Source organism: Triticum aestivum, chromosome 2B (assembly GCF_018294505.1).
Source record: "Triticum aestivum cultivar Chinese Spring chromosome 2B, IWGSC CS RefSeq v2.1, whole genome shotgun sequence".
In the NCBI taxonomy this organism is placed as follows: Eukaryota; Viridiplantae; Streptophyta; class Magnoliopsida; order Poales; family Poaceae; genus Triticum; species Triticum aestivum.
In genome coordinates this window covers 670969916-670995630 of record NC_057798.1, presented here as the reverse complement: position 1 = coordinate 670995630, position 25715 = coordinate 670969916, and the positions used below count along the sequence as shown (strand labels likewise).

Sequence of the window (25715 nt, the reverse complement as noted above, 5' to 3'; positions counted from 1 at the left end):
ACTCAATGCTGATGGAACATACTGGAAGCCTGAGCAGTACCCCAAAACCTCATGGGTTGCTGCAAAGGGACCTCCAGTTGATCCATCTAACTTATCTGGCTTTACATGTGAATCTCCTCATCCTTCTGATGAGTCATTTGACTCCAACTATAAACTGTTCAAAAATCAGAATGGTGAAGTATTTGCTAGATATGTTGGCACTAACTGCAGGAACGGTTCTCCCATGAAGAAAATCTAGGTTCCCAAGAAGTGCCTTGAAAGTCTTCAGGTGAATGTCCTCATGACAGCACTAGTGAAGAACAGGAACCCCAGATCAAATTCTTCATATGGATCAAATTCCTCAAATGGATCAAAGTCCTCATATGATTATCATCGTGCTAACAACTCTGTTTCGCAGGGTAGAGCTAAGGGCTATGAATATGTGCATTATTCTTCAAACCATTATGTTCATAAGTCCTCGAAGAATTTCTCTGCTTATTCATATGCTTACCCTAACCCCTCTTATGTGAAACGAAATGGATTGGCTTCTATGCCACCATTCTCGTATGGTGCTCGCAGAGTGATGAACTCTTTGCCACCCCTTCAGATGTGGGTGGTGAAGAAAAAGAACTGATCTCTTCTGCAGGGTTAGGTCTCCAGACGTGCCTTAATGTCTGAAGAATTTGCCGGGGACCTGACAAAATTGCCTGAAAGGACGCAGGCGAATCATGATGAAATAAACTTTCACATGTCCTCCTACTGCTATATCTGTTTACTGCTTGATGAAATTCATCTGATGAACTTGATATCATATTCTTCATTGATGAAGCATATGAGATTGTAAGTTACACTAATTCATCTGCAGGATGATCAACCCAAAACCACTGAATGGGTCCTCGATAGTGGATGTACAAATCACATGACTGGTGACAAGAATCTATTGATGGATGTCCCTTATCACCGTCACATCTGAAGCATATCATCTTTGCTGACAAAGGCAAAAGTCAGGTATTGGGTCTTGGTAAGGTTGCGATCTCTAAGGATAAACACATGGACAAAGTCATGCTTGTTGAGTCCTTAGGATACAACCTCATGTCAGTCTCAATGCTTTGTGATCTTGATATGGTTGTTGTCTTTGGCAAGTATCGCTATGTTGTGATTATGGAAGCTGACAATTCCAAAGTCTTCGAAAGCTTTAGGAGAGGAGATTTGTATATTGTTGATTTCTCTACAGGACCACAACCAGCCATGTGTCTACTTGCAAAAGCTTCAGAAGGCTGGCTATGGCATCGACGACTTGGTCACGCAGGCATGAGGAATTTGCACACGCTTGCAAAGAAGAAGCATGTCATTGGCATTGAGAATGTCAAATTCCTCAAGGATCACTTATGCGGAGCCTGTGAAGCTGGAAAAATGACCAAGGCCAAGCATCTAGCGAAGACTATCATGACCACTACTCGTCCATTCGAATTGCTTCACATGGACCTCTTCGGACCTAATCATTACTCGACAGTCACTAATGATGCATCTCTATATGGTTTTGTCATTGTTGATGATTACTCTCGATATACATGGGTACACATTGTTACTTACAAACATGAAGTGTAGGAAGTCTTCAAACGTTTTTCCTCGAGGGCTTCAACCAACTTTGGTGTGAAGATCAAGCACATCAGAAGTGACAATGGAACTGAGTTCAAGAATTCCGGTCTTGATGACTATCTTGATGAACTTGGTATTACTCATGAGTTATCTGCTCCCTATACTCCTCAGCAAAATGGCGTCGTGGAGCGCAAGAACAGAACTCTTGTTGAGATGGCTCGCACTATGCTTGATGAATACAAAACGCCTCACCGTTTTTGGATTGATGCAATTGATACTGCGTGCCACATCATCAAAAGAGTATATCTTCACAAATTCTTCAAGAAGACGGCCTATGAACTCCTCACTGACAAGAAACCCAATATGAACCAGCACCCGAGGATTCTATCAAGTTCAAGGCAACTGAGGATGTCATTCCTACTAAAGAATTTGCTGAAGAATTCATTCCAGTTCATGAAGAACATCAAGCTGATACACCTGAAGAAAATGCTGAGGAAAATGGTGCTGAAGAAAATGCTGATCAAACTCCTCAGCGACAACCAGCTCATCCTCGCGTTGCAAAAGAAGTGCAAGTGGAGAAGATCATCGATGACATTAGAGCACCAGGTCCTCTCACACGCTCAAAAGCTTCACATTTTATCTAACTTTTGTGGGCACTATGCTTTTGTCTCTATCACAGAGCCCACTAAGGTAGATGAAGCATTTTTGGAGTCGGAGTGGATTCAGGCTATGCAAGAAGAATTACATCAGTTCGAGCTCAACGATGTCTGGGAACTGGTCAAACGTCCAGATCCTCGCAAGCATAATATCACTGGCACAAAGTGGATCTACCGCAACAAGCAAGATGAAAATGGCCTTGTGGTGAGGAATAAGGCACGACTGGTAGCTCAAGGCTACACACAGGTTGAAGGAATTGATTTCGATGAAACTTTTGCACCTGTTGCTAGACTTGAGGCTATTCGCATATTACTTGCTTATGCTAACCATCATGATATCATCTTATATCAAATGGATGTGAAAAGTGCATTCCTCAATGGTAAGCTTGAGGAAGAAGTATATGTTGCTCAACCCCCAGGTTTTGAAGATCCAAAGAATCCTGACAAAGTCTTCAGACTTAATAAGGCCCTCTATGGCCTCAAGCAAGCCCCTCGGGCGTGGTATGATACATTGAAGGAATTCTTCGTGAAGAATGGCTTCACACCCGGTTCACTCGACCCTACTCTCTTTACTAAATCTTATGATGGTGAACTGTTTGTGTGCCAAATATATGTTGATGATATTATCTTTGGTTGTACTGACCAACGTTATAGTGATGAATTTGCCTATATGATGAGTGAAGAATATCAAATGTCTATGATGGGAGAGTTGAAATTCTTCTTAGGTCTTCAAATTCGTCAACAGCGCAATGGCATATTCATATCTCAGGAGAAATACCTCAAAGATGTACTAAGGAAATTCGGCATGCAAGATTGCAAAGGCGTCAAAATTCCTATGCCCACAAATGGCCATCTATGCACTGATGAAAATGGTATTGACTTCGATCACAAGGTATACCGCTCCATGATTGGTTCTTTATTGTACTTATGTGCATCTAGGCCAGATATAATGCTTAGTGTTTGCATGTGTGCCCGATTTCAAGCTGCACCGAAGGAATCACACCATAAGGCTGTGAAGCATATTCTTCGATATCTAGCTCACACACTAACACTAGGATTATGTTACCCCAAGGGCTCTACTTTTGATCTCATTGGATATTCTGACTCTAACTATGCTGGTGATCGTGTGGACCGCAAGTCAACTTCTGGCACTTGTCATTTCCTCGGACGATCTTTGGTCTGTTGGTCCTCGAAGAAACAGAACTGCGTATCACTGTACACTGCGGAAGCTGAATACATTGCTGCTGGCTCTTGCTGTGCTCAACTGCTTTGGATGAAGCAAACACTCAAGGACTATGGCATCAACGTGAAGAATGTGCCTCTCCTCTGCGACAATGAGAGTGCCATCAAGATTGCTCACAACCCAGTTCAGCACTCGAAGACAAAGCACATTCAGATTCGTCATCATTTTCTTCGTGATCATGTGTTGAAGGGCGACATCTCCATCGAGCACGTGAAGACTGAAGAACAACTAGCTGATATCTTCACTAAGCCCTTGGATGAGAAGAGATTTAGCAAGTTGCGGTGTGAGCTAAATATCTTAGAATCTTCGAATGTTCTTTGAAAAGGACACACATCCTAACAGATGTGCAACACATGAAGAAACGTTTTTCTTCAATCAATGAAGAATAACACTCTAAGTGTGAAGAAATTAATGAAGAATTTGATTCTCAGAACCCTACGACAATTGTACGCGGTGTCTTAAATCATCATTCTTATACGGTGGGTCACGCCACCACAAAAAGTTGAAAATGTCCAATTTGAGTTTTTCCTCAGTTTTGAAATTCTTCAGTTTTTCAAATTCTTCAACTTTTCAAAATCTTCATTGTTTCCTTCGTTTTTCTTCATTGGCTATATATATTTATATGAGTTTATGTCCTCTACAACATTCACTTATAGCTATTTCTTCAAGTTGTTTTTTCTGCTAAGTGAATGTGATCGGACCCTTCCCCCTCTATGCACAAATTCTTCAAATCTTCACAAGTTCACAAATTCTTCAAATCTTCACACATATGAACACCACACATCATATGGTCTTGAACTGTTTCTCTAAGCAATCATTTTCTTCAAGATTCCCTCATTGTGTGGATCTTCGATCTGTACAACTCTGGAACCTAAGACAAGTACGCTTAGTGAAATTCCTCAAGGTTCATCTAGTCAAATTCCTCAAAACTTGTTCTTTTCGAAAAACCTTCTCAGAACGCATATGACCTCTCCGAATTCCTCGCACCTGTACTCCTGCTGCTGAATCACTAGGTTCTCATCAACTTAACTCATTTGCAGCGTTCCTTGAAGAAAAACTGCATACTTCTTCAGAGAACTCGATTGTTCAAATTCCTCAACTGAAGAATATGGCAGACGGTAAGAAGCCGCGGAAAGGAGGAAAGAAACCTGAGGTTATGACTGCGTTTGAAATCCCCGAGGAAATTTATGCTGACTATTGCACACCTGATGAAGCAAAATTTGGCAAAGAAAACAAAAATCAGTGCAAGGTGCGCACTCAGAGGATTGAACGGAGATGGGCCAGGGAATGGAGGGAATACAGATATGTGACTCCAAAGTACATGAGGAAATTCGCCCTCAATCCTCCATGCCCAAGAGCTCCATTGGCACCTGGCCAAGTAGCTGACCCCACAAGCATCAAACGTGGTGAGGACTTTCCTGAAGAATGGGCTAAGCGCCAAGCTAAATTGGCAAGACAAGCCAAGGAGGCAGTGAAGAAATTCAATGAGGATTCTGCCACTGCTACTGCTACTGAGGCCTCGATCAAACCGAGGAAATCCATGCCAAAGAAGCCTGCTCGTAAGCCAAGTGCTTCACCAACAGCGCCCTCACGGCCAAGTTCCTCAGCAATGCCCTCATGACAAATTCCTCACACTGCTACTGCTCCATCAAAGTCCTCAGCTCCTGTGCATCTGGCTACATGTCAAAGGACTGCTGGTTTCTCGATTGCCTCTGGTGTTTCAGCAAGTTCCTCAGCTGCACCAATTTCCTCATCAGGCCCCACACTGTTGAAGACCAAAGCAACAGCTGGACGAGCTCCTCGGCCAAGTCCAAAGAAGAAATAGGTCGCATTCCATGTGGCTTCTGATGATGAAGCTTCTGATGATGAACTTGCAGAAATCATCAGAGACAGACAGGTGAAGGCCGCTAGAGCCAAAGGCACATCTGTGCCACTGCTGTTGGATCCGAGGAAAATCCTCGATTACATTGATCTCTGGCACAAGGATCCAAACACCCCCATGCCTAATTTTCATCTGACCCCTGGTCAAAGTCACATGCTAACCCATTTCATCACTGAAGAGAAATGGAAGTTTGAAAAGGCAAGAGAGATCAGGAAAGCTCAATACAGAAAGGAGAAGCTCCTGAAGAAAAACATTGTCAGAATGACACCTGAGGGATTTCTCCAGGCTCAGTATGAAATTCAAGCCCTCAGCAAAGACTTTGATGCCTACTATGCTGATTGGCAAGGAGCTAAAGTAAGATTCGTCAATCTGACAAAGAAATTCACAAATGTTGCAGCCCCATCGCAACAAGAAAATCTTCAGGCTGCAGACTCTGCTCAGCCTGCTGAAGAACATGCCAGCACCGTTGATGACTTTCAGCCTGCTGAAGAAAATGCTTGTTCCAGGGCTGGTGAAGAAATTCCAGCCACTGAAGAAATTGCCAAGGCATCCACTAGTGGTGCGCCTGAAGAAACTGAACAAGTCAGGGCAACTGCATCAGTGGCGCCTGAGGAAATTCATCCAGATTCCTCAGCTCCTCCTGCGCCAACACCAACTCCAATTCTTCCATCTGCTTCTGATGTGAAGAAGACCAAGGCTGCAGAGCGAGCTGCAGTGAAGAAAAGGAAGGCATCTGCTGCGTCAAACTCTTCGGCTGCGAAGAAAATGAAGCCAATGACCAGCTCACTCGAAAATCCAATTGATGCTGTTCCGATTTCCTCCATGCCATCAAAGGACATTGTTCCTTTTGGAGAAGACTATGAGATCCCAAGCGGATCTGGTGAAGAAAATCATTCTGCTACTTCGTCAGAGCAGATTGATGAAGAAATTGAAGTGGAAGCAATCCCTTCAACCCCAATCATTTCCTCGCCTATGCCTCAGTTCACAGCTGAAGAGGCTAGTGTTGAGGAACTTGAAGAAGATGTGGATATTGGAAGCACAACGCCAGTGATGAACGATGACTTTTGGGAAAGTCAGCATCCAAATTCTCCACTCTTCACCCCAATCCAACAGATACCTCAGTCCCCTGCTCCAACTGTTCAAATGGGCTCTGAAGAAACTCATCCCACTTCATCTGTCCATGAAGAAATTCCAGCCACTAGTGCTGATGAACCTGTTGCTGCTGATCCTCAGACTGCACCTGTTGAGGAACAAGAAATTCCTCAGCCTGAAGAACCTGAGCTCGCGATTCCTGAGGTGGTGATGCAACTCACTGACACCCCTCTGCCAAAGCCAAAGAATCCGTTCTCAAGCAAACAGAAGTTCAAGGCTGAAGACTTCTTTGCCAAGCACATATTCTTCACTGATTATAATCCATATGATTCTGCTCGCATAAGGAAGAGGCGTTTCTGGACTGCCAGCCAAGCCAATTTCTATTCCTCAGTGCTCTTCAACAAAGACAAAGTCTTCGATCATGCACATATTCCTCATGTGGACATGGAGTCTCTGCCCGGCTTTGAGCCAGTCCTCAGTGTTCTTCACGACGCAGGACTTCTGAATTTCTGCATTAATATCTGTGACTGGAATGAAGAACTCATTCTTCAATTCTATGCAACTCTGCACATCACCGGAGACGCTGAAGACGTGAACTCATGGGTATTAGACTGCATGTCTGAAAATACTCACTACAAGGCACCAGCAACTGAATTGCTTCGTGCTCTACCACTCAGTCCTCCACTTGATGGTGCTCGTTGTATCTACAATGAACCAGAACTTTCAAATCACTATATGCAAGTGCTGATGAAGCCTTTGAAGCCAAGGCAGGCCCCAAGAACCAAATTCCACGTCAAGGAATTATTGTATGTGCCTCGGACTGTCTATCGAATTCTGACGAAGACAATGAGTCCTATCAAAGGCCACGACTCAAATGATGAAGAACTCGTTGGCATCATGAAGAATATGCTTTTCAACATCATTCATGGCGTTCCCGTCAACTTCCATGATTTCTTCATGAGGACTCTGGCCAATATTGCTATGTCACCATTCGAGCTGAAGCCCTATGCTCCTTGGATTATGAGATTCATCAGGGCAAGATCTTCACTGAATTACAAAGCTGACACTCTGAACCACGGTAGCTACTTGCCTCCCATTGAAGTCCTCAAACGGACAGTTTCATCAGCTGATGATAAAGGCAAGGCCGCTGCTGTGATCGATGAAGGCATTCGTCCATTGGATGGTCAATTTCGCAAGGCTGCATCTTACTCTACCAATGACGATTCTGCCACACATGACTCTGCCACAAATACCTTAGCCAAGCAAAATCATCAAGCCACAGCTCCCAGGGTGATGACTGACCGTGAGTTACTCCTCAGTCTTCATCAGAAGGTTGATCGCAATCACAAATGGGTAAAGCGTCAGTTTGGTGCACTTCTTCACAATATGACCTCAACACACAATGCAGTGAAGAAGAACCAATACTACCTTCATGAAACCTTCAACCGCACCTGGGCTGTCCTCACTCATGTCTATAGCGCTGAAGAACTGAAGACAATGGGTCTCAAGGAAGAATTTGACTGGTCTGCACCTCCTCCGAAGAAATTCAAGAGGGTCAAAATTCCTCCACTGGTGGCCAGCTCTTATTCTTCATTGCGTGACACTGATGAGTATGAAGATTTGGATGACACTGCGGCAGGCCCTGCTACAACAAACAACTCTGACAACGTTGGCGCTCCTCCATCGACTTGAAATTCTTCAGGGGTGTTAGTCCTCAGTTTCAATCCTTTTGGTCATTTGATGACAAAGGGGAAGAAATCTGAGTTAGTCTTCAAGCGGGTCTATATTAAGGGCATTTTTAAGTTACAACTCTCGTTCTTCTGAAACTTTTATTTGGATCAAGTTGTAATCTTAAACCCAATGGTGCGCTGATACTTTTGTTGCATTATGCTTTGCATGCTTATTCCTCATTAATGACATTGCACGCATGCTGAATCTCATCAGGCACCATATTTCATCATGCATTTCAAATTCTTCATATTATATATCAAATGCGTGTATGAATTACAAGATATAGGGGGAGATCTCCATGATTCAACTCTTCAAATGTGCATTGCCTCAGAAGCAAATTCCTCACTATGCACATCTTCAGGGGGAGTTCTTCTATATCTTGTAATCAAATTCCTCAATATCAGTGTATACACTTCATATGTTTATCCCCGTTGAAAACTTAACCTATGTTGTCATCAATCACCAAAAAGGGGGAGATTGTAAGTGCATCTAGTGCCCCTTAGTGATTTTGGTGTATTGAAGACTTATAGGTTAAGGGACTAATGCGTTTGTGAGTGTACACAGGTCTATAAGTCTATGAGGAGTTTGATATTTACAGAGGAAGTCGACCCCTAAAAATGAAGTTCTTCAACTAAAGACTTTGATATTCTGAAAACTTTCTGAAGACTTTGAAAGTGAAGAAATTGGTGTGACCTTGAAGACTTGGTATTCATTTGTGGAACATGAAGCGTGAAGACTTTTGTTTTCGTAGTTTCATTTTCTCTTTCTTGAGTCATAGGAAACACCGTACTGTTAAAGGGGGTCGAGGAAATACTAAGGAAAAATTTCCATGTGATGCTCAACTCAAAATCCTACACCTACCAATCCCTTCGAGTGAAGCCTTTGGAAATCTCATACAGTTCAGTCACTTTCTTCAGTGACAGAGACGAAGTTCTTCTGGTCGCTGATGAATTTGTTCTGACTGAGGAGTTAGGAATTCATCAGTGTGAATTACCTACACAGTGAGGAACATGATAGCCCTGAGGAATTTGAGAGTCAAATTTCCGACCGTTGCTGTGCTGCGCGCTAGCTGTCCCAAAATATCTTATCCACCTAACGGTCATATCATTGAGGGGCATTTATGTCTTATCATGTCGGGCTACTCCCTAGGCTATAAATAGCCACCCCCTACAACCACTAGCTGGTTGGCTGCTCCGAGAGAACTTGACACTTGTCATTTGAGAGCAACCCATCCTCCGAGGACTTTGAGCGAAAATCATCAAGTGAGGAAAACCCAAAACCAAACCCCTACAAACCCAAAGTGATTGAGCATCACTGAAGAAATTGATCCTGCATGGATCCGACGCTTGTTACCTTTAAAGATTGTGCTTCTTCCAGACGGTTAGGCGTCAAGGTCTAGAGCATCCAAGAGGAATTGTGGATCGCCGAGTGACCAAGTCTGTGAAGGTTTGGAAGTCGCCTGAAGACTTACCACGAGTGATTGGACAAGATCTGTGTGATCTTAGTTCAAGGAGAATACGGTGAGGACTGGGTGTCCTGAGCTGCGTGCTCAGCGACTGGGTGTCCGGGACTGTGTGTCCTCGAGTTTAAATACTCAGCCGCTCCAACCAGATGTACAACTGAGACAACAGTTGGAACTGGTCTACCAAATCATTGTCTTCACCAACCTAACTAGTTCTATTTCCTCAACCCTTTCATTTCCTCATTACTGTGTTGAGTGTTTGTTCATATCTGTGTCTGAAGACTTTCTCAATTTCCCCAGTTCAATTTCTTCAGTATGTTTGTCTTCATCTTGTGTTATCCTGTGATTACGCTTTTTGTACTCTGTGCTAGTCTTCATTTCATCATGATGACCATGCTTGTATTCTGTTATGCTTACTTCTGAGTACTTATTCCGCTGCTAATAGTTCTTCACTAAGGAATTTCCTCACCGGCAAATTCCTCAGTGAAGAATTCATAAAAAATGCCTATTCACCCCCCCTCTAGTCGACATAACGCACTTTCACTATCAAGAGGACAGCAGCTGACCAGAAGAGAAGCTGTGGGTATGCCCCACAAATCCAGGAGCTGATAAACTCCAAGATGGGCACAGGCACATACCTATTGGACAAGGAACACATGCCTATCTTTCCAGATTTTGAGGACAACCAAGTGGTTATGGATGAAGATGAACCATCTTCTGTGCAGGCTCAAGCGAAGAAGGAGAAGGCAAGGACATAGAAGGCTACCAAGATGCCAACAATGGAAGAGGCATCTCAGTACTTTTTGAAGAGAAAACAAGATCAACTAGGCTACTTGATTGCATCCACTCTGAGGATTGAGAAAGGGCTGGCCACCTTGACTCAAAACCAGGAGAGCCTGGAGAGAATCATGGAGCAGAAGTTCTATGACTTGGATGTGAAGGTAACTGAGATCTAGTCTGTTGTTGAGCAGCTTCAGGATGATATTAAGGAGAGGAAGGGCAAGACAACCACTGATGCATTTGCCAGAGTGCCTAGAGCTCAGAGATCAACTGTAGTGCCAGTGACAGACACCAGAGCCACTTCATCTGCACTAGCTACAGCTCCTACAGCTCCAGTGCAACCAGCTCCAGCACCTACACCTCCAGCTCCATCCACATCAACTGAAGCTTTCGTCCTTGGAGTCATATCTACACCACCACATCAATACCAAGCCTGAGAGACGACATAATACTATGCATTTTCTAGGAATTTTTTGGTAACTTGTTGCCAAAGGGGGAGAAAAATGTATAGATCATAGGCTTCGAGAGAGAGATTTTGCTTTTGTTCTCTCTTGCTTTGGTGGTTAAACTTTATTTGCTTGTTTGAGATACTTTATGTCTATGTGATACCTGGATGATCATGTGTTTGATCATATGCTACATTTATGCTTGTTGGATGACATTATCCCATCTATCTCTATATGATCATTCACTTTGCTTGGTGATGAGTGCATGTATTCAATCTTTATTATTTTGAGAGCTCCACCAAGATGTATGTGACATGGGAGAGTAACCCATGAGCCTAACTCTTTGTGCATTTGCAGTCCAAAGCAAATCTTAAACTATGCACAAATTTAGGGGGAGCTCTTGCTTATCACATACTTCTCAAAGCGACAATGTTTTTCACTCTTATTATTATTTGTCGAAGCTTTGATCTATATGTTGTCATCAATTACCAGAAAGGGGGAGATTTAAAGTGCAAATATCCCTAGGTGGTTTTGGTAATTCCTAACAACATATAGCTCATTGAGCTAACATCATTCCAAGATGAACATTTCAGGAAAAGCTCAATAAATGGCATGGCATGGATAAAGAAAGTGGATCCCTCAAAATACTAAGGATAAAAGGATTGGCTCAAGCTCAAAAGCTCAAGACTCTACATTTTATATTTTAGTGATCCAAGATCACATTGAGTCTATAGGAAAAGCCAATACTATCAAGCAGGGATGAGGTGTTGTTTAATGAGTTTCTTGCTCCACAGTGCTTAGTGATATGCTCCAAAAACCCTCAACTACTTTCTCATATCCACATATGACCCAAACCAAGAGTCAAACTCGGCCCCACCGATTCTTTCTACCCGGCGCCACCAAGTTCAGATGTCATAGCCACTGCCAAAAACCCTAGGCAAATCGGTCTCACCGAGATGGGATTGTAATCTTTCTGTTTCCCTTTGTAACATTTCGGTACCACCGAGACGAGCGATTGGTCCCACCAAGATTGCAATGTAAACTCTCTGTTTCCTTTTCGTAACATTTCGGTCCCACCGAAATGAGCAAACCGGTCCCACCGAGTTTACCTGACCAACTCTCTAGTTAGCTTATTACCAAAATTGGTCTCACCGAGTTTGTGTAATCGGTCTCACCGAGATTACGTTATGCCCTAACCCTAACCATATCGGTCCTACCGAGTTGCATGTTGGTCCCACCAAAAATCCTAACGGACACTAGGTTTACTAAATCGGTCTGACCGAGTTTGTTGATTCGGTCCCACCGAGATTGGTAAATTGTGTGTAACGGTCAGATTTTGTGTGGAGGCTATATATACCCCTCAACCTCCTCTTCATTCGTGGAGAGAGCCATCAGAACAAACCTACACCTCCAACTTACGATTTCTGAGAGAGAACCACCTACTCATGTGTTGAGGCCAAGATATTCCATTCCTACCATATTAATCTTGATTTCTAGCCTTCCCCAAGTTGCTTTCCACTCAAATCTTCTTTCAACCAAATCCAAATCCCGTGAGAGAGATTTGAGTGTTGGGGAGACTATCATTTGAAGCACAAGATCAAGGAGTTCATCATCAACACACCATTTGTTACTTCTTGGAGAGTGGTGTCTCCTAGATTGGCTAGGTGTCACTTGGGAGTCTCCGACAAGATTGTGGAGTTGAACCAAGGAGTTTGTAAGGGCAAGGAGATCGCCTACTTCGTGAAGATCTACCGCTAGTGAGGCAAGTCCTTCCTGGGCGACGACCATGGTGGGATAGACAAGGTTGCTTCTTCGTGGACCCTTCTTGGGTGGAGCCCTCCGTGGACTTGCGTAACCGTAACCCTTCGTGGGTTGAAGTCTCCATCAACGTGGATGTACGATAGCACCACCTATCGGAACCACGACAAAAACATTCGTGTCTCCAATTGCATTTGAATTCTCCAAACCCTTCCCCTTTACATTCTTGTAAGTTGCATGCTTTACTTTCCGCTGCTCATATACTCTTTGCATGCTTGCTTGAATTGTGTGAAGATTGCTTGACTTGTGCTAAGATAGCTAAAATCTGCCAAAGACTAAAATTGGGAAAAGGATAAGTTTTAATTGGTCAAGTAGTCTAATCACCCCCCTCTAGACATACTTCCGATCCTACAGTGGGTTATTCTCAAGAGGAGTGGACTCCGCTCCTCATTCACGAGGAAATGGCTGGTAACCTGGATGCCCAGTCCCATGATCAAAAAGATCAAAGCAAATCAAAATAATTAAACAAAACTCCCCCAGGGCTGTTGCTAGTTGGAGGCACTCGGTGTTTTGAGCAAGCCATGGATTGATGCTTGTTGGTGTTGGGGGAGTATAAACTTTTACCATTCTGTTTGGGAACCGCCTATAATGTATGTAGCATGGAAGATATCACCATCTGATAGTTGTTGCGTTGACAGTGAAAGTATGCCACTCAAAATGTTATTCATCTCTATTTTAAAATCGAGCTCTAGCACCTCTACAAATCCCTGCTTCCCTCTACGAAGGGCCTATCTATTTACTTTTATGTTGAGTCATCACCTTCTTATTAAAAAGCACCCGCTGGAGAGCACACTGTCATTTGCATTCATTACTATTAGTTCATATTGGGTATGACTTGACTGGATCTCTTTTACCATGAATTACAATGTTTAGTCGGTCCTTGATCTTTAAAGGTGCTCTACATTTATGTTTTGCGGTCTCAGAAAGGGCTAGCGAGATACCATCTTGTTACATCATATTATGATTGTTTTGAGAAAGTGTTTTCATCTGAGATTTATTATTATTGCTCGCTAGTTGATTATGCCATTGATATGAGTAAACATGAGACCTAAGTATTATTGTGAATATGGTTAGTTCATAATATTTGCTGAAAACTTGAATGCTAGCTTTACATATTTACAACAACAAGAGCAAATAGAGTTTGTAAAAGTTTTTCTTTATCACTTTTAGTTTATCAACTGAATTGCTTGAGGACAAGCAAAGGTTTAAGCTTGGGGGAGTTGATACGTCTCCAACGTATCTACTTTTCCAAACACTTTTGCCCTTGTTTTGGACTCTAATTTCCATGATTTGAATGAAACTAACCCGGACTGATGTTGTTTTCAGCAGAACTGCCATGGTGTTATTTATTGTGCAGAAAACAAAAGTTCTCGGAATGACCTGAAAATCCACGGAGATAACTTTTGGAAAATATAAAAAATGCTGGCGAAAGAATCAAGGCCAGGGGGGCACACCCTGTCCACGAGGGTGGGGGCGCGCCCTCTCCCCCTAGGCGCGCCCCCTGTCTCGTGGGCCCCCTGATGCTCCACCGACCTCAACTTCAACTCTATATATTCCGTTTCGCGGAGAAAAAAACAGAGAGAAAGTTTCATCTCGTTTTACGATACGGAGTCGCCGCCAAGCCCTAATCTCTCTCGGGAGGGCTGATCTGGAGTCCGTTCGGGGCTCCGGAGAGGGGGATTCGTCGCCGTCGTCATCATTAATCATTCTCCATCACCAATTTCATGATGCTCACCGCCGTGCGTGAGTAATTCCATCGCAGGCTTGCTGGAAGGTGATGGGTTGGATGAGATTTACCATGTAATCAAGTTAGTTTTGTTAGGGTTTGATCCCTAGTATCCACTATGTTCTGAGATTGATGTTGCTATGACTTTGCTACGCTTAATGCTTGTCACTAGGGCCTGTGTGCCATGATTTCAGATCTGAACCTATTATGTTTTCATGAATATATGTGAGTTCTTGATCCTATCTTGCAAGTCTATAGTCACCTATTATGTGTTATGATCCGACAACCCCGAAGTGACAATAATCAGGATACTTCTCGGTGATGACCGTAGTTTGAGGAGTTCATGTATTCACTATGTGCTAATGCTTTCTTCCGGTTCTCTATTAAAAGGAGGCCTTAATATCCCTTAGTTTCCACTAGGACCCCGCTGCCACGGGATGGTAGGACAAAAGATGGCATGCAAGTTCTTTTTCATAAGCACGTATGACTATATTCGGAATACATGCCTACATTACATTGATGAACTGGAGCTAGTTCCGTGTCATCCTATGTTATAGCTATTACATGAGGAATCGCATCCGACATAATTATCCATCACTGATCCAATGCCTACGAGCTTTTCACATATTGTGCTTCGCTTATTTACTTTTTCGTTGCTACTGTTACAATTACTACAAAACTTACTTTTGCCACTGTTACCATTACTATCATACTACTTTGTTACTAAATACTTTGCTGCAGATATTAAGTTATCCAGGTGTGGTTGAATTGACAACTCAACTGCTAATACTTAAGAATATTCATTGGCTCCCCTTGTGTTGAATTAATAAATTTGGGTTGAATACTCTATCCTCGAAAGCTGTTGCGATCCCCTACACTTGTGGGTTATCAATGATCCAGGAGTAGATCACTGGACAGCGGTCAAAATGATCCTTAGTGGAATAAGGATATGTTTCTCGGTTATGGAGGTGACAAAAAGTTCGTTGTAAAGGGTTACATCGATGCAAGCTTTGGCACTGATTCGGATGACTCTAAGTCTCAATCTGGATACATATTGAAAGTGGGAGCAATTAGCAGAGTAGCTATGTGCAGAGCATTGTAGACATAGAAATTTGCAAAATACATACGGATCTGAATGTGGCAGACCCGTTGACTAAACCTCTCTCACAAGCAAAACATGATCACACCTTAGTACTCTTTGGGTGTTAATCACATGGCAATTGAACTAGATAACTGACTCTAGTAAACCCTTTGGATGTTGGCACATGTAGATGTGAACTATGGGTGTTATTCACATGACGATGTGAATTATTAATGTTTAATCACATGGCGATTTGAACTAGATTATTGACTCTAGTGCAAGTGGGAGACTGAAGGAAATATGCCCTAGAGGCAATAATAAAGTTATTATTTATATTTCCTTATATCATGATAAATGTTTATTATTCATGCTATAATTGTATTAAACGGAAACTTAGTACATGTGTGAATACATAGACAAACAGAGTGTCCCTAGTACGCCTCTACTTGACTAGCTCATTAATCAAAGATGGTTAAGTTTCCTAGCCATAGACATGTGTTGTCATTTGATGAACGGGATCACATCATTAGAGAATGATGTGAAGGACAAGACCCACCCGTTAGCTTAACATTATTATCGTTTAGTTTATTGCTATTGCTTTCTTCATGACTTATACATGTTCCTCTAACTATGAGATTATGCAACTCCCGAATACCGAAGGAACAATTAGTATGCTATCAAATGTCACAACGCAACTGGGTGATTATAAAGATGATCTACAGGTGTCTCCGATGGTGTTTGTTGAGTTGGCATAGATCGAGATTAGGATTTGTCACTCCGTGTTTCAGAGAAGTATCTCTGGGCCCTCTCGGTAATGCACATCACTATAAGCCTTGCAAGCAATGTGACTAATGAGTTAGTTGCGGGATGATGCATTATGAAACGAGTAAAGAGACTTGCCTGTAACGAGATTGAACTAGGTATGGGGATACCGACGATCGAATCTCGGACAAGTAACATACCGATGACAAAGGGAACAACGTATGTTGTTATGCGGTTTGACCGATAAAGATCTTCGTAGAATATGTAGGAGCCAATATGAGCATCCAGATTCCGCTATTGGTTATTGACCGGAGATGTGTCTCGGTCATGTCTACATAGTTCTCGAACCCATAGGGTCCGCACGCTTAACGTTTGATGACGATTTATATTATGAGTTATGTGTTCTGATGACCGAAGTTTGTTCGGAGTCCCGGATGAGATCACGGACATGACGAGGAGTCTCAAAATGGTCGAGAGGTAAACATTGATATATTGGACCATGTTATTAGGACACTGGAAGTGTTCTGAATAGTTTCAGGTAAAAACGGAGAACACTTCCAGTGTCCAAATAACATGGTCCAATATATCAATCTTTATGTATCGACCATTTTGAGACTCCTCGTCATGTCCGTGATATCATCCGGGACTCCGAACAAACTTCGGTCATCAAAACACATAACTCATAATACAAATCATCATCGAACGTTAAGCGTGCGGACCCTACGGGTTCGGGAACTATGTAGACATGACAGAGACACATCTCCGGTTAATAACCAATAGCGGAACCTGGATGCTCATATTGGCTCCTACATATTCTACGAAGATCTTTATCGGTCGAACCGCATAACAACATATGTTGTTCCCTTTGTCATCGGTATGTTACTTCCTCGAGATTCGATCGTCGGCATCATCATACCTAGTTCAATCTCGTTACCGGCAAGTCTCTTTACTCGTTCCGCAATACTTCATCCCGCAACTAACTCATTAGTCACATTGATTGCAAGGCTTATAGTTAGATACCTCTCCGAGATGGCCCCGAGATACCTCTCCGAAACACGAAGTGACAAATCCTAATCTCGATCTATGTCAACCCAACAAACACCTTCGGAGACACCTGTAGAGCATCTTTACAATCACCCATTTACGTTGTGACGTTTAATAGCACACAAAGTGTTCCTCCGATATTCGGGAGTTGCATAATGTCATAGTCTGAGGAACATGTATAAGTCATGAAGAAAGCAGTAGCAATGAAACTGTAACGATCATAATGCAAGCTAACAAATGGGTCTTGTCCATCACATCATTCTCCTAATGATGTGATCCCGTTCATCAAATGAAAACACATGTCTATGGTTAGGAAACATAACCATCTTTGATAAACGAGCTAGTCAAGTAGAGGCATACTAGGGACACTTATGTTTTGTCTAGTATTCACACATGTACTAAGTTTCCGGTTAATACAATTTTAACATGAATAATAAACATTTATCATGAAATAAGAAAATAAATAATAACTTTATTATTGCCTCTAGGGCATATTTCCTTCACTAACTTGGCTTTGCAAGTGGTTATAGTTTTCGATTGCCAAATGGTGGTTCAGGACATCAACAAGTAGACTGGAGAAACTTATGCGAGCATCATGAAGGAGATCATCGAAACTTCTAAGCACTTTAATGAGTGTTCTTTCATTTTTTGTAGTAGAGTTCCAAAATTTGAGGCACATAGCCTTGCTAAGCATGCTTTTGGTCTGGATCTCGGGCGCAATATGTGGCTGTTATACCCGCCATACCTTCATTGTATCCCTATAAACATCTTTGTAAGTGTGTTTAGATTAAAAAAGGTTAAAGGTGCGTGCGTGGGCCAAATCCTATTCAGCGCCCTAAGTGTCGTTTATAGGTGTTCCTGCAACGTGGTGCACCATCCTTCCAGGCTCGACCCATTTAACTTTTGTTTCTTTCTCCTGTTTTTCCACGAGGAATTATGTATGGTTTTCTTCTTTGTGTTTCCTTTTTATTTATCAATTTTCCGTTTTTCAATATTCACAGACTTTTTTCAAAATCATGAATTTTTCCTAAATTCGGGATCAATTTTAACATTTATAATGTTTTAATTTTTTTGTTGAAATTTTCAAATTCGTGAAGATTTTTCAAGTTTGTGAAACTTTTCCAAGTTTGAGAACATTTTTGAAATTCACAAAGTTTTCCAAATTAGTGATCGTTTTTGTCAAATCTATGAACATTTTGAAAATTGGAACATTTTAATTCTGCAAAGATTTTCAATTCAAAAATATATTTTTTTCAGATTCGTGAAAAAATTGAAATTCATGAAATTTTCCAAATTTGTGGACTTTTTCAAAATCTCGATTTTTTTCCAAATTCATGATTTTTTTAAATCCACGGACAATTGTTTCAAATTTACAAATAAATTTTAGAAAATCCGTGAACATATTTCGAAAATCTGTGAATATTTTTAGAAAAATCTATGAACATTTTTAGGAAAAAAATAAAAATTTACAAAAAAATCAATTTCATTTAAAAAAAATTCATGAACATTTGTTACTTAAAAACTGGTCGGTTTTTTTTAAGAACATCATACCTACTGTAGTAAAATAGGAGCAAAAAAACAAGTGAGCAAGCGGTGGCGAAGAGACATCCAAAAGCAATAAGAATGTAGTATTTTGTAGAGAACTGTGGCATCCTTTTAGAATGACTAATAACATCGAGTGAAAATGCAAATGAAAGGACAAAGATTTTCTCACTGGAAGAGTTGGAGCATGCAACAAACAACTTTGATTGCATACGGATCCTTGGCCATGGAGGGCATGGCATGGTGTACAAAGGCATCTTATCTAATCATCTTGTGGTCGCTATAAAGAAATCTAAGGTCACTGAGCAAGGTGAGATTGACCAATTCGTCAATGAGGTCACCATCCTTTCATAGATCAACCACAGAAACATCACAAAGCTTTGTGGCAGCTACCTTGAAACTGAGACATGATGTGAGCTCCGGTGCTGAATCCTTCTCTCTTGTCCATGTTAACCGGGAATCAAATGAAGCTGCACATAGATGCATCAAGCAGTCTAGTGAGGATCGTAGAAGATGTTTCGGGTAAACAATACCCCCTCTTTCATATAGGATGTATTCAAATCCATTGTAATCCTCCTGAATAAGTAATTAAGCCTGTGATTTAAAAAAAGACTATTTTTGAAAGCATTTTGAAGTGATGATTTTGTTATTTTTACTCAGACCTCCATGAAGGTGATTTCATTACTAAAATATGCACGCGAACAGAAAACTAAGCAATTTTGTTGTCAAAAAAATAAATCAGATTTTTGTTTTCTTTTCATTCTGATTTTACTGTTTATATTAGGAGCATTTGAGCTCGAGATTAGAAGAACACTTTCGACTTAACAAGTGTATTCTAGATCTATAAATGTTGTGTTAGCCAACAACTATAGTCTTAATATTGCTTGAGCAAGGTCTTGAGTTCACGGAACTTTTGTCCCATCTGGAAATTGAGTTTCATGTAGCATCCAGTTCACCGGAACATTTGCCTTCATTTTCGTTCATCTAAAAGCTTGAACCGATGAAAAGACAGTACAGTTCAGGGACGCAATGCCATTCACACTTGAATCAGATAAGCACAAAGTTGCCTTTGTTTGATTCAAGGAAAAAAATAGCACGCTACAACAAAATAGCGCCGACCTCAAAATAGGCTATTAGCGTGCTATATCGCGCTATTAACGAGACGTCATACACAGATATAGTTAGCAGGGGAATTCTCAATACACTATAGCGTGCTATTTTTTTCAGTGTTTGATTGCACATAGAGAAAACTAAGATCTTTTTTTCAAAAGGGTCGACTTAATGTAGAATTTTTACAACATACGGACCCAAAATCAATAGAAGAAAATCCTAAAGTACATTCCTCTGAAATTTCCATGGAATCATTTGAATGACAGAAGCAAATTCGTTTTAAAGGTAAAGAGTGCCAGGATAGCTTTACACACATCACACCAAAGCGCCTGGCTTCTCTGGCCTGCTGCGTGGTTTTGCTGACCGACAGAACACTGACCACGGTGATGAACATACTGCCTCTCACTACTGTCTTGCTTCTTCCGCTCTTGGTGAGTTCGTCCTTTGCAATTGCCAGCTTTCCGATGCATGTATATAACACTCACTCTCACACTTGTCATATCCAGTTCTGTCAAAGTCCTGATCATGAGAGATCAGTTAGGTGATGCGCTCAGGATTCAGGAACGGGTACCTTGCATTGTCTCAGGGATCTTCCTTGAGCATGAATGCAGCACTTGCCAACTCTCTTAGGGCGGAACTGTGACATAAGAAGGAATATTGTTATTTGTTGCTATCATCGGTGCCAACCGAAACATTAGATTTTGGAAGCACCGACACACACTACATACATCGAACGTGAAATTTGTATAAATTCATAGTTGCAGTCCATGTGGTACATACCTCAAATCAAATAATGAAGGGAGCTGGCCAATTAACTCTTTGCCTACATGTACCACAGATCTTAACAAACCTGCAAAAATCATATTCTCTTTACATATTCTGCAACAACTATATATCAATGGCATGCATGACACAAAGATTGATGTAAATCTGTAAAAGTTGAAATATTCAAATATATGGTAATAACCCAGGAGATGATCACTAAAGTAGTTCACATAACCAGCCAGAAGTCATGAATCTAACAAAAAAAATCACAAATAGAGGTGGAAGACCCTCAGTCCTCAGACTCCATACATTTCTAAAGATACAACTCAAGATTTCTGCGTTCTAGACCTCTAGTATGTACAGTGTAAAGACTGGAGATGAACAAAATTAGATGAGACAACTACAACAGGAATTTACCAGTGTGCTGAACAGCAACATACGAGGCTTGAAAAACGCATCATTGTATACAATCCAGGTCACTTCCATCCTCAATGCCAATCGCTGCCATTTCCTTCCTCAACCTCTCAACCATCTCGTGGTCCTCATCCTTCTCATAAGCGCGGATAAAAGCATGGTATACCTCAGCACCGGCTTTGAATCCCTTCCCGGCCATCTCTGCCTGGAGTCTCATCGCCACCTCCACTTCCCCTTTCTCACAAAATCCCCTTATCAGCACCTCATAGCTTCCCCGACTCGGTGTGAACTCTTCCCTCTTCATCTCTGCCCTCAAAATATCTAATGCCTCCTCGACTCTCCTCTTCTGACACAATCTATCAACCATCTCCTCGACAACCTCCGCTGCCATACCAAATCCCCTCCTTCTGAGGTCTACGCGAACAAGCATCGCAGCATCAACATCCCCTGTCCTACAATGCCCTCTGACTAACCACTCAAATGTTGTCACACTTGGCTCAATCCCAGAAATCTCCATGTCCTTATACATCTCCTCTGCCATCCCCATCTCCCCGGCAGCACAATACCCACCAATCATCGTGTTGTATGAGGTGACATCTGGCTGGATCCCTCCCTGAACCATCTCATCCCACAATCCTCGCGCCTTCTCCATCTCCCTGTCATCACAGCACGCGGCCATCCGAATGTTGTAAGTGCCCACATTGTGCTTGCAGGAGTACCTGTCCATTTCGTCGAGCACAATGTCGAAATCTTGGCACTTGCCATGGCGGTAGAAAGCGAGGAGGAGGGAGTTAAAGGTCTGCGCCGTAGGCTGGAGCACGCGGTTGGTTCTTGGACCCGGAAGCGTGTAGATTTGGCGGTACATCTCGAGGGCGGACTCGGCGCAGGGAAGGGAGCGGAAGAGCAGCGCGACGGTGGAGGGGAGGGGGCAGGCGCCGGAGGAAAGGTAGCGGCGCGCGATGGAGGCCGCCGCGAGGGGTTCGCGGCGGGAGCGGAGGTAAGCGAGGAGGAGGAGGTCGAAGACGAAGGGGGCCGACGCGAAGCGGCGGTAGGTGGCGGCGAGGGCGTTGAAGATCTGGGAGGGGGAGTAGTGGCAGGTGGCGGAGGAGAGGACGGATATGGCCGCGCGCCGGAGGCGGGAGGCGGCCGCGACGTGCGCGGCGGAGGCGGAGAAGATGAGCGGGGGAGGGGAGCGGGCGGGGAGGAGGCGGCGGAGGGCGAACTGGTGGAAGCTGAGCGCTACGTGGGGCCGGTGGCGGAGGAGGAGGAGGACGGCGGAGACGGCGGACGCCGGGAGGGGGTCGGGGAGCGGGAGGGAGGCGAGTTGGGACCACTTGGTCTTGGCGCGGTGGGAGGTGAGCGCGGAGGCGGCGGCGGCCGCGTACGGGTGGGCGTCGTCGATGAAGTACGGCGAGGAAGGGTCGGCGGTGGCATCTCCGCTGGGCGCGGCGGCGCGGACGGCGGCGTGCATAGAGGTGTGGGGAGTGGCTTCGGAACGAGACGCACTACCGTGCTTTCTTTTTCTTGTTCTTCTGAACCAGGTTAAAAATAGAAGAAGTTCTTTGCTCGACTAATTATGTACAGTAAAACCAAAAAAAAAACACAACAACAAGTCTAAGAGCATCTCCAGCCGTTCGGCCCCCCAGGGCGTTGAAAAAATGCGGCCTGGGGGCGAGCCGGCGCTAGTTCGGCCCCTGGGGCCGGCCTAGCTCCTAGTCACGCCCCAGCCCCACTTCCCCCCCCCCCCCCCCCGCCCCGCCACGGCAAAATTCAAACATAGTCGTTCCCGCGCCCAAAATAGACGCCACAATCCGGCAATCAAGCGGCCTAGATCGGCGGCCGGATGAAATGTTCGGCGTAAAAAAAAGCAGGAAAGAACGGAAGCGCGCATCAGGCGACGAGGTCGGCCTCCGGCGTCGCCGGAGTCGACGTGCGCGGGCTTGACGGGGCCTCTGCGCTTGGCGGCGTGGCTTCTGTGCTGCGGGCAGTCTCGGCGGCATCATCGGTTGGGCTTGGCGACGGCGGCGGCGTGAGTGAGGGCGTCGTGGGCGTGGGCGGCGTCGTCGAGGGAAGCTGGTCCAGGATGAGGCCGACATGTGCCCTGTACCACGCCTTGACCGCCTCATCGGTGCTCTGGAGCATGTCCGCCCCGCCCAGCAGGAAAGCCAGGTCGGTGTTCCTCTTCTTTGCGGCGACGTTGGTCCGGAGTAGGCCGAGCTTGACGGCGCTGGTCGACATCAACGCCGACCAGCGCGCCTCGGTCTTCTCTTCACGAAGGGCGGCCCGGACTTGTGCGTCGGCGAGGCAGTGCTGGATGGACTCCTGCACGCGAGCTGCCGCCGCGTCGGCGTGTTTCCCCTTCTTGGCACCTTTGTTGCTGTCCGGCCGCCCATCTGATGCGCCCGGAGCCGGCGCGTCAGGCTTGTAGGTCTCCTTGGCCTTCTCGAGGGTGCGCTGGACTTTCGCCCACTTGTCGCACTTGTCGATGCGCTTGTAGATGTGGAGGAACTTGAACTCAGCGTCGTTGTTGCCCTGCCGATATAGGCCGAACATACGCAGCAACTGCGCGGGGACGAACAAACAGTTGGCGCGTGAACAGCGAGAAGAGGTGGGAGACCGGCGTGGCATACCTGATCCTCAATGCTGGCGCCGCTCTCCGGGCGACCGGCGACCTCCTCGACGACCCCATGCCATTTGTTGCACGCCCCCTGGATACGCCCCCAATGGTTCGCCATCGCCTTCGCCCCGCGCTGCATGTAGACGCCTTTGAAGTAGGGGTTCGACGAGCTTGCGCTCGTCGAACTCGGCCTTGATGCGCGCCCAGTACGTCTTGATGCTCTGGTTCGCGCCGGTGGTCGGGTCGAGGCAGACGACTTTCCATGCTTCGGCGAGGCATTCCTCCTCCTTGGACGACCACTTGATGCGCGGCTCTGGCCTGGCCGGCGCCTTCTTGTTCTTGCGCCTCCTCGCCGGTTCCTCCTCGTCCTCCTCGTCCTCCTCGTCCTGCTCCTCATCGCCGTAGACGTAGCCGAGCTCGCCGTCCATGCCGCCGCTGAGATCCACCGTCTCGTCCGCGGTGAACCCGGGAGACGTGGCGGCCGCGGCCGAACCTTCCGCGATAATGTCGTCCATGTCGGCCTCGGTCTCGTCGGCGCCGCCGAGGTGAGAGAAGGGCAGCACGCAACGGCGAGAGGGGGCGTCGGGGAGGACACGTACGCGGGCGGCGAGTAGTTGTATGGAGGGTACTGCACGCCAGCGAAGGCGGACGAGGGCGTGCGCTGGGCCGGGTGGCCATGGGGGAAAGCGATGTTAGGGTTGAACCCACCGTGTGCGTCCCCGTCGGCGTAGCCCAGTGACCCCCAGGGCACGTACTGCGCGTGGTTGCCGGGGGGATTCATCATCCCTGCGCGAGCCACCTCGGCCTCGGCCTGGTCGGCGGCAGCAGCGCCCGCAGCCGCGCGCCGCATTGTCACGGACCTTCTTGGCGAGGGCCCTGTTTCGCCGGTCGGCGGTTACGGCCTCCCGTCGCTGCACTTCCACCCTCCAATCGGCGTTTGACATGTCCGGCGGCTTGGACGGCGGCGCCCTCGGCTTCCTCTGCTTCGGCTGGGCGACGGAGGCGGTAGCGGTTGCCGTGGCGCGGGGGACGGCGTACTTCTTCGGTGGCATGGCGGCCGGCTGGGAGGCGAGCGAGAGGGAGAATGGCGGGAGGAAAGGGGCAAATGGGAGGGAAGTGGGGGAAAAGCAGGAAGAAACAGCGGGAAGAGGCGCTCGACTCGCCGACAGGGCGGACCCACACGCCCCTTTTCGCTTGTGCTGGCGCCCCAAGCGCCTCCCAGAGCGCCGGGTTCTACCTGGGTCCGCCGGCACCAATTTCGGCCCAAGCCGGCAAAAAATGGGCTTTGGGGGGGGGGGGACTGGGCCCTTTTTTTGGCGCTGGCGCGGAAAAAATGCCTGGGGAGGGCCTGTTGGGGGCATGGCTGGAGATGCTCTAAGCCGCTCCATGACGACATACAGTACGAGCGTGTTTGGTTGCCCGCATTAGGCCCAACCTGGCCCACGTGGAAAGAAAGTGGCCCGTTTGGTTGCCTGCTTTCACTGTGCGGTCTGCATCACACAGAACTTAAAGCACATCCAAGCCAGGCCCAGGGGAAACGTCTGAATCGGCAGTAGCTCGCGAGCCTGGCTCGTTCGAGGCAGGGGAGGGCGACGCGCTTCTCCCCTCGTGCGAGCAGGGGAGATGGTGCAAGCTTGCCCGCATCACCGAAAATCGGCGGGAGGATTTCGACTCACCTCCCGCCGAGTCCACCCCTTTTTAGCCCCTCCCTCACCGCCCCAACTCCCGCCACCATTCTCCCTCCGTTCGAGCTTTCCCGCTGATACGTCTCCAACGTATCTACTTTTCCAAACACGTTTGCCCTTGTTTTGGACTCTAACTTGCATGATTTGAATGAAACTAACCCGGACTGACATTGTTTTCAGCAGAACTGCCATGATGTTGTTTTATGTGTAGAAAAGAAAAGTTCTCAGAATGTCCTAGAAATCCATGGAAGCACTTTTCAGAATTAATAAGAATTTTTGGC

The 25715-nt window shown here is 45.3% G+C and overlaps 1 protein-coding gene across 1 annotated transcript; it reads right to left on the bottom strand.

Annotated features, from left to right (window-relative positions):
• Positions 1 to 20084: 20084 nt before the first annotated feature.
• LOC123046619 (pentatricopeptide repeat-containing protein At2g15980) lies at positions 20085 to 22664 on the bottom strand. The gene is made up of 3 exons (XM_044470014.1): positions 21136 to 22664; positions 20734 to 20803; positions 20085 to 20590 (listed from the first exon to the last, which is right to left on the bottom strand). Exon 1 carries the CDS (start codon positions 22601 to 22603, stop codon positions 21176 to 21178), a length of 1428 nt encoding a protein of 475 aa, XP_044325949.1. The 5' UTR covers positions 22604 to 22664; the 3' UTR covers positions 20085 to 20590; positions 20734 to 20803; positions 21136 to 21175.
• Positions 22665 to 25715: the final 3051 nt, after the last annotated feature.

Excerpts from the sequence above, each read along its gene's own strand:
- LOC123046619 (XM_044470014.1), bottom strand. The coding sequence starts at position 22,603 with ATGCACGCCGCCGTCCGCGCCGCCGCGCCCAGCGGAGATGCCACCGCC.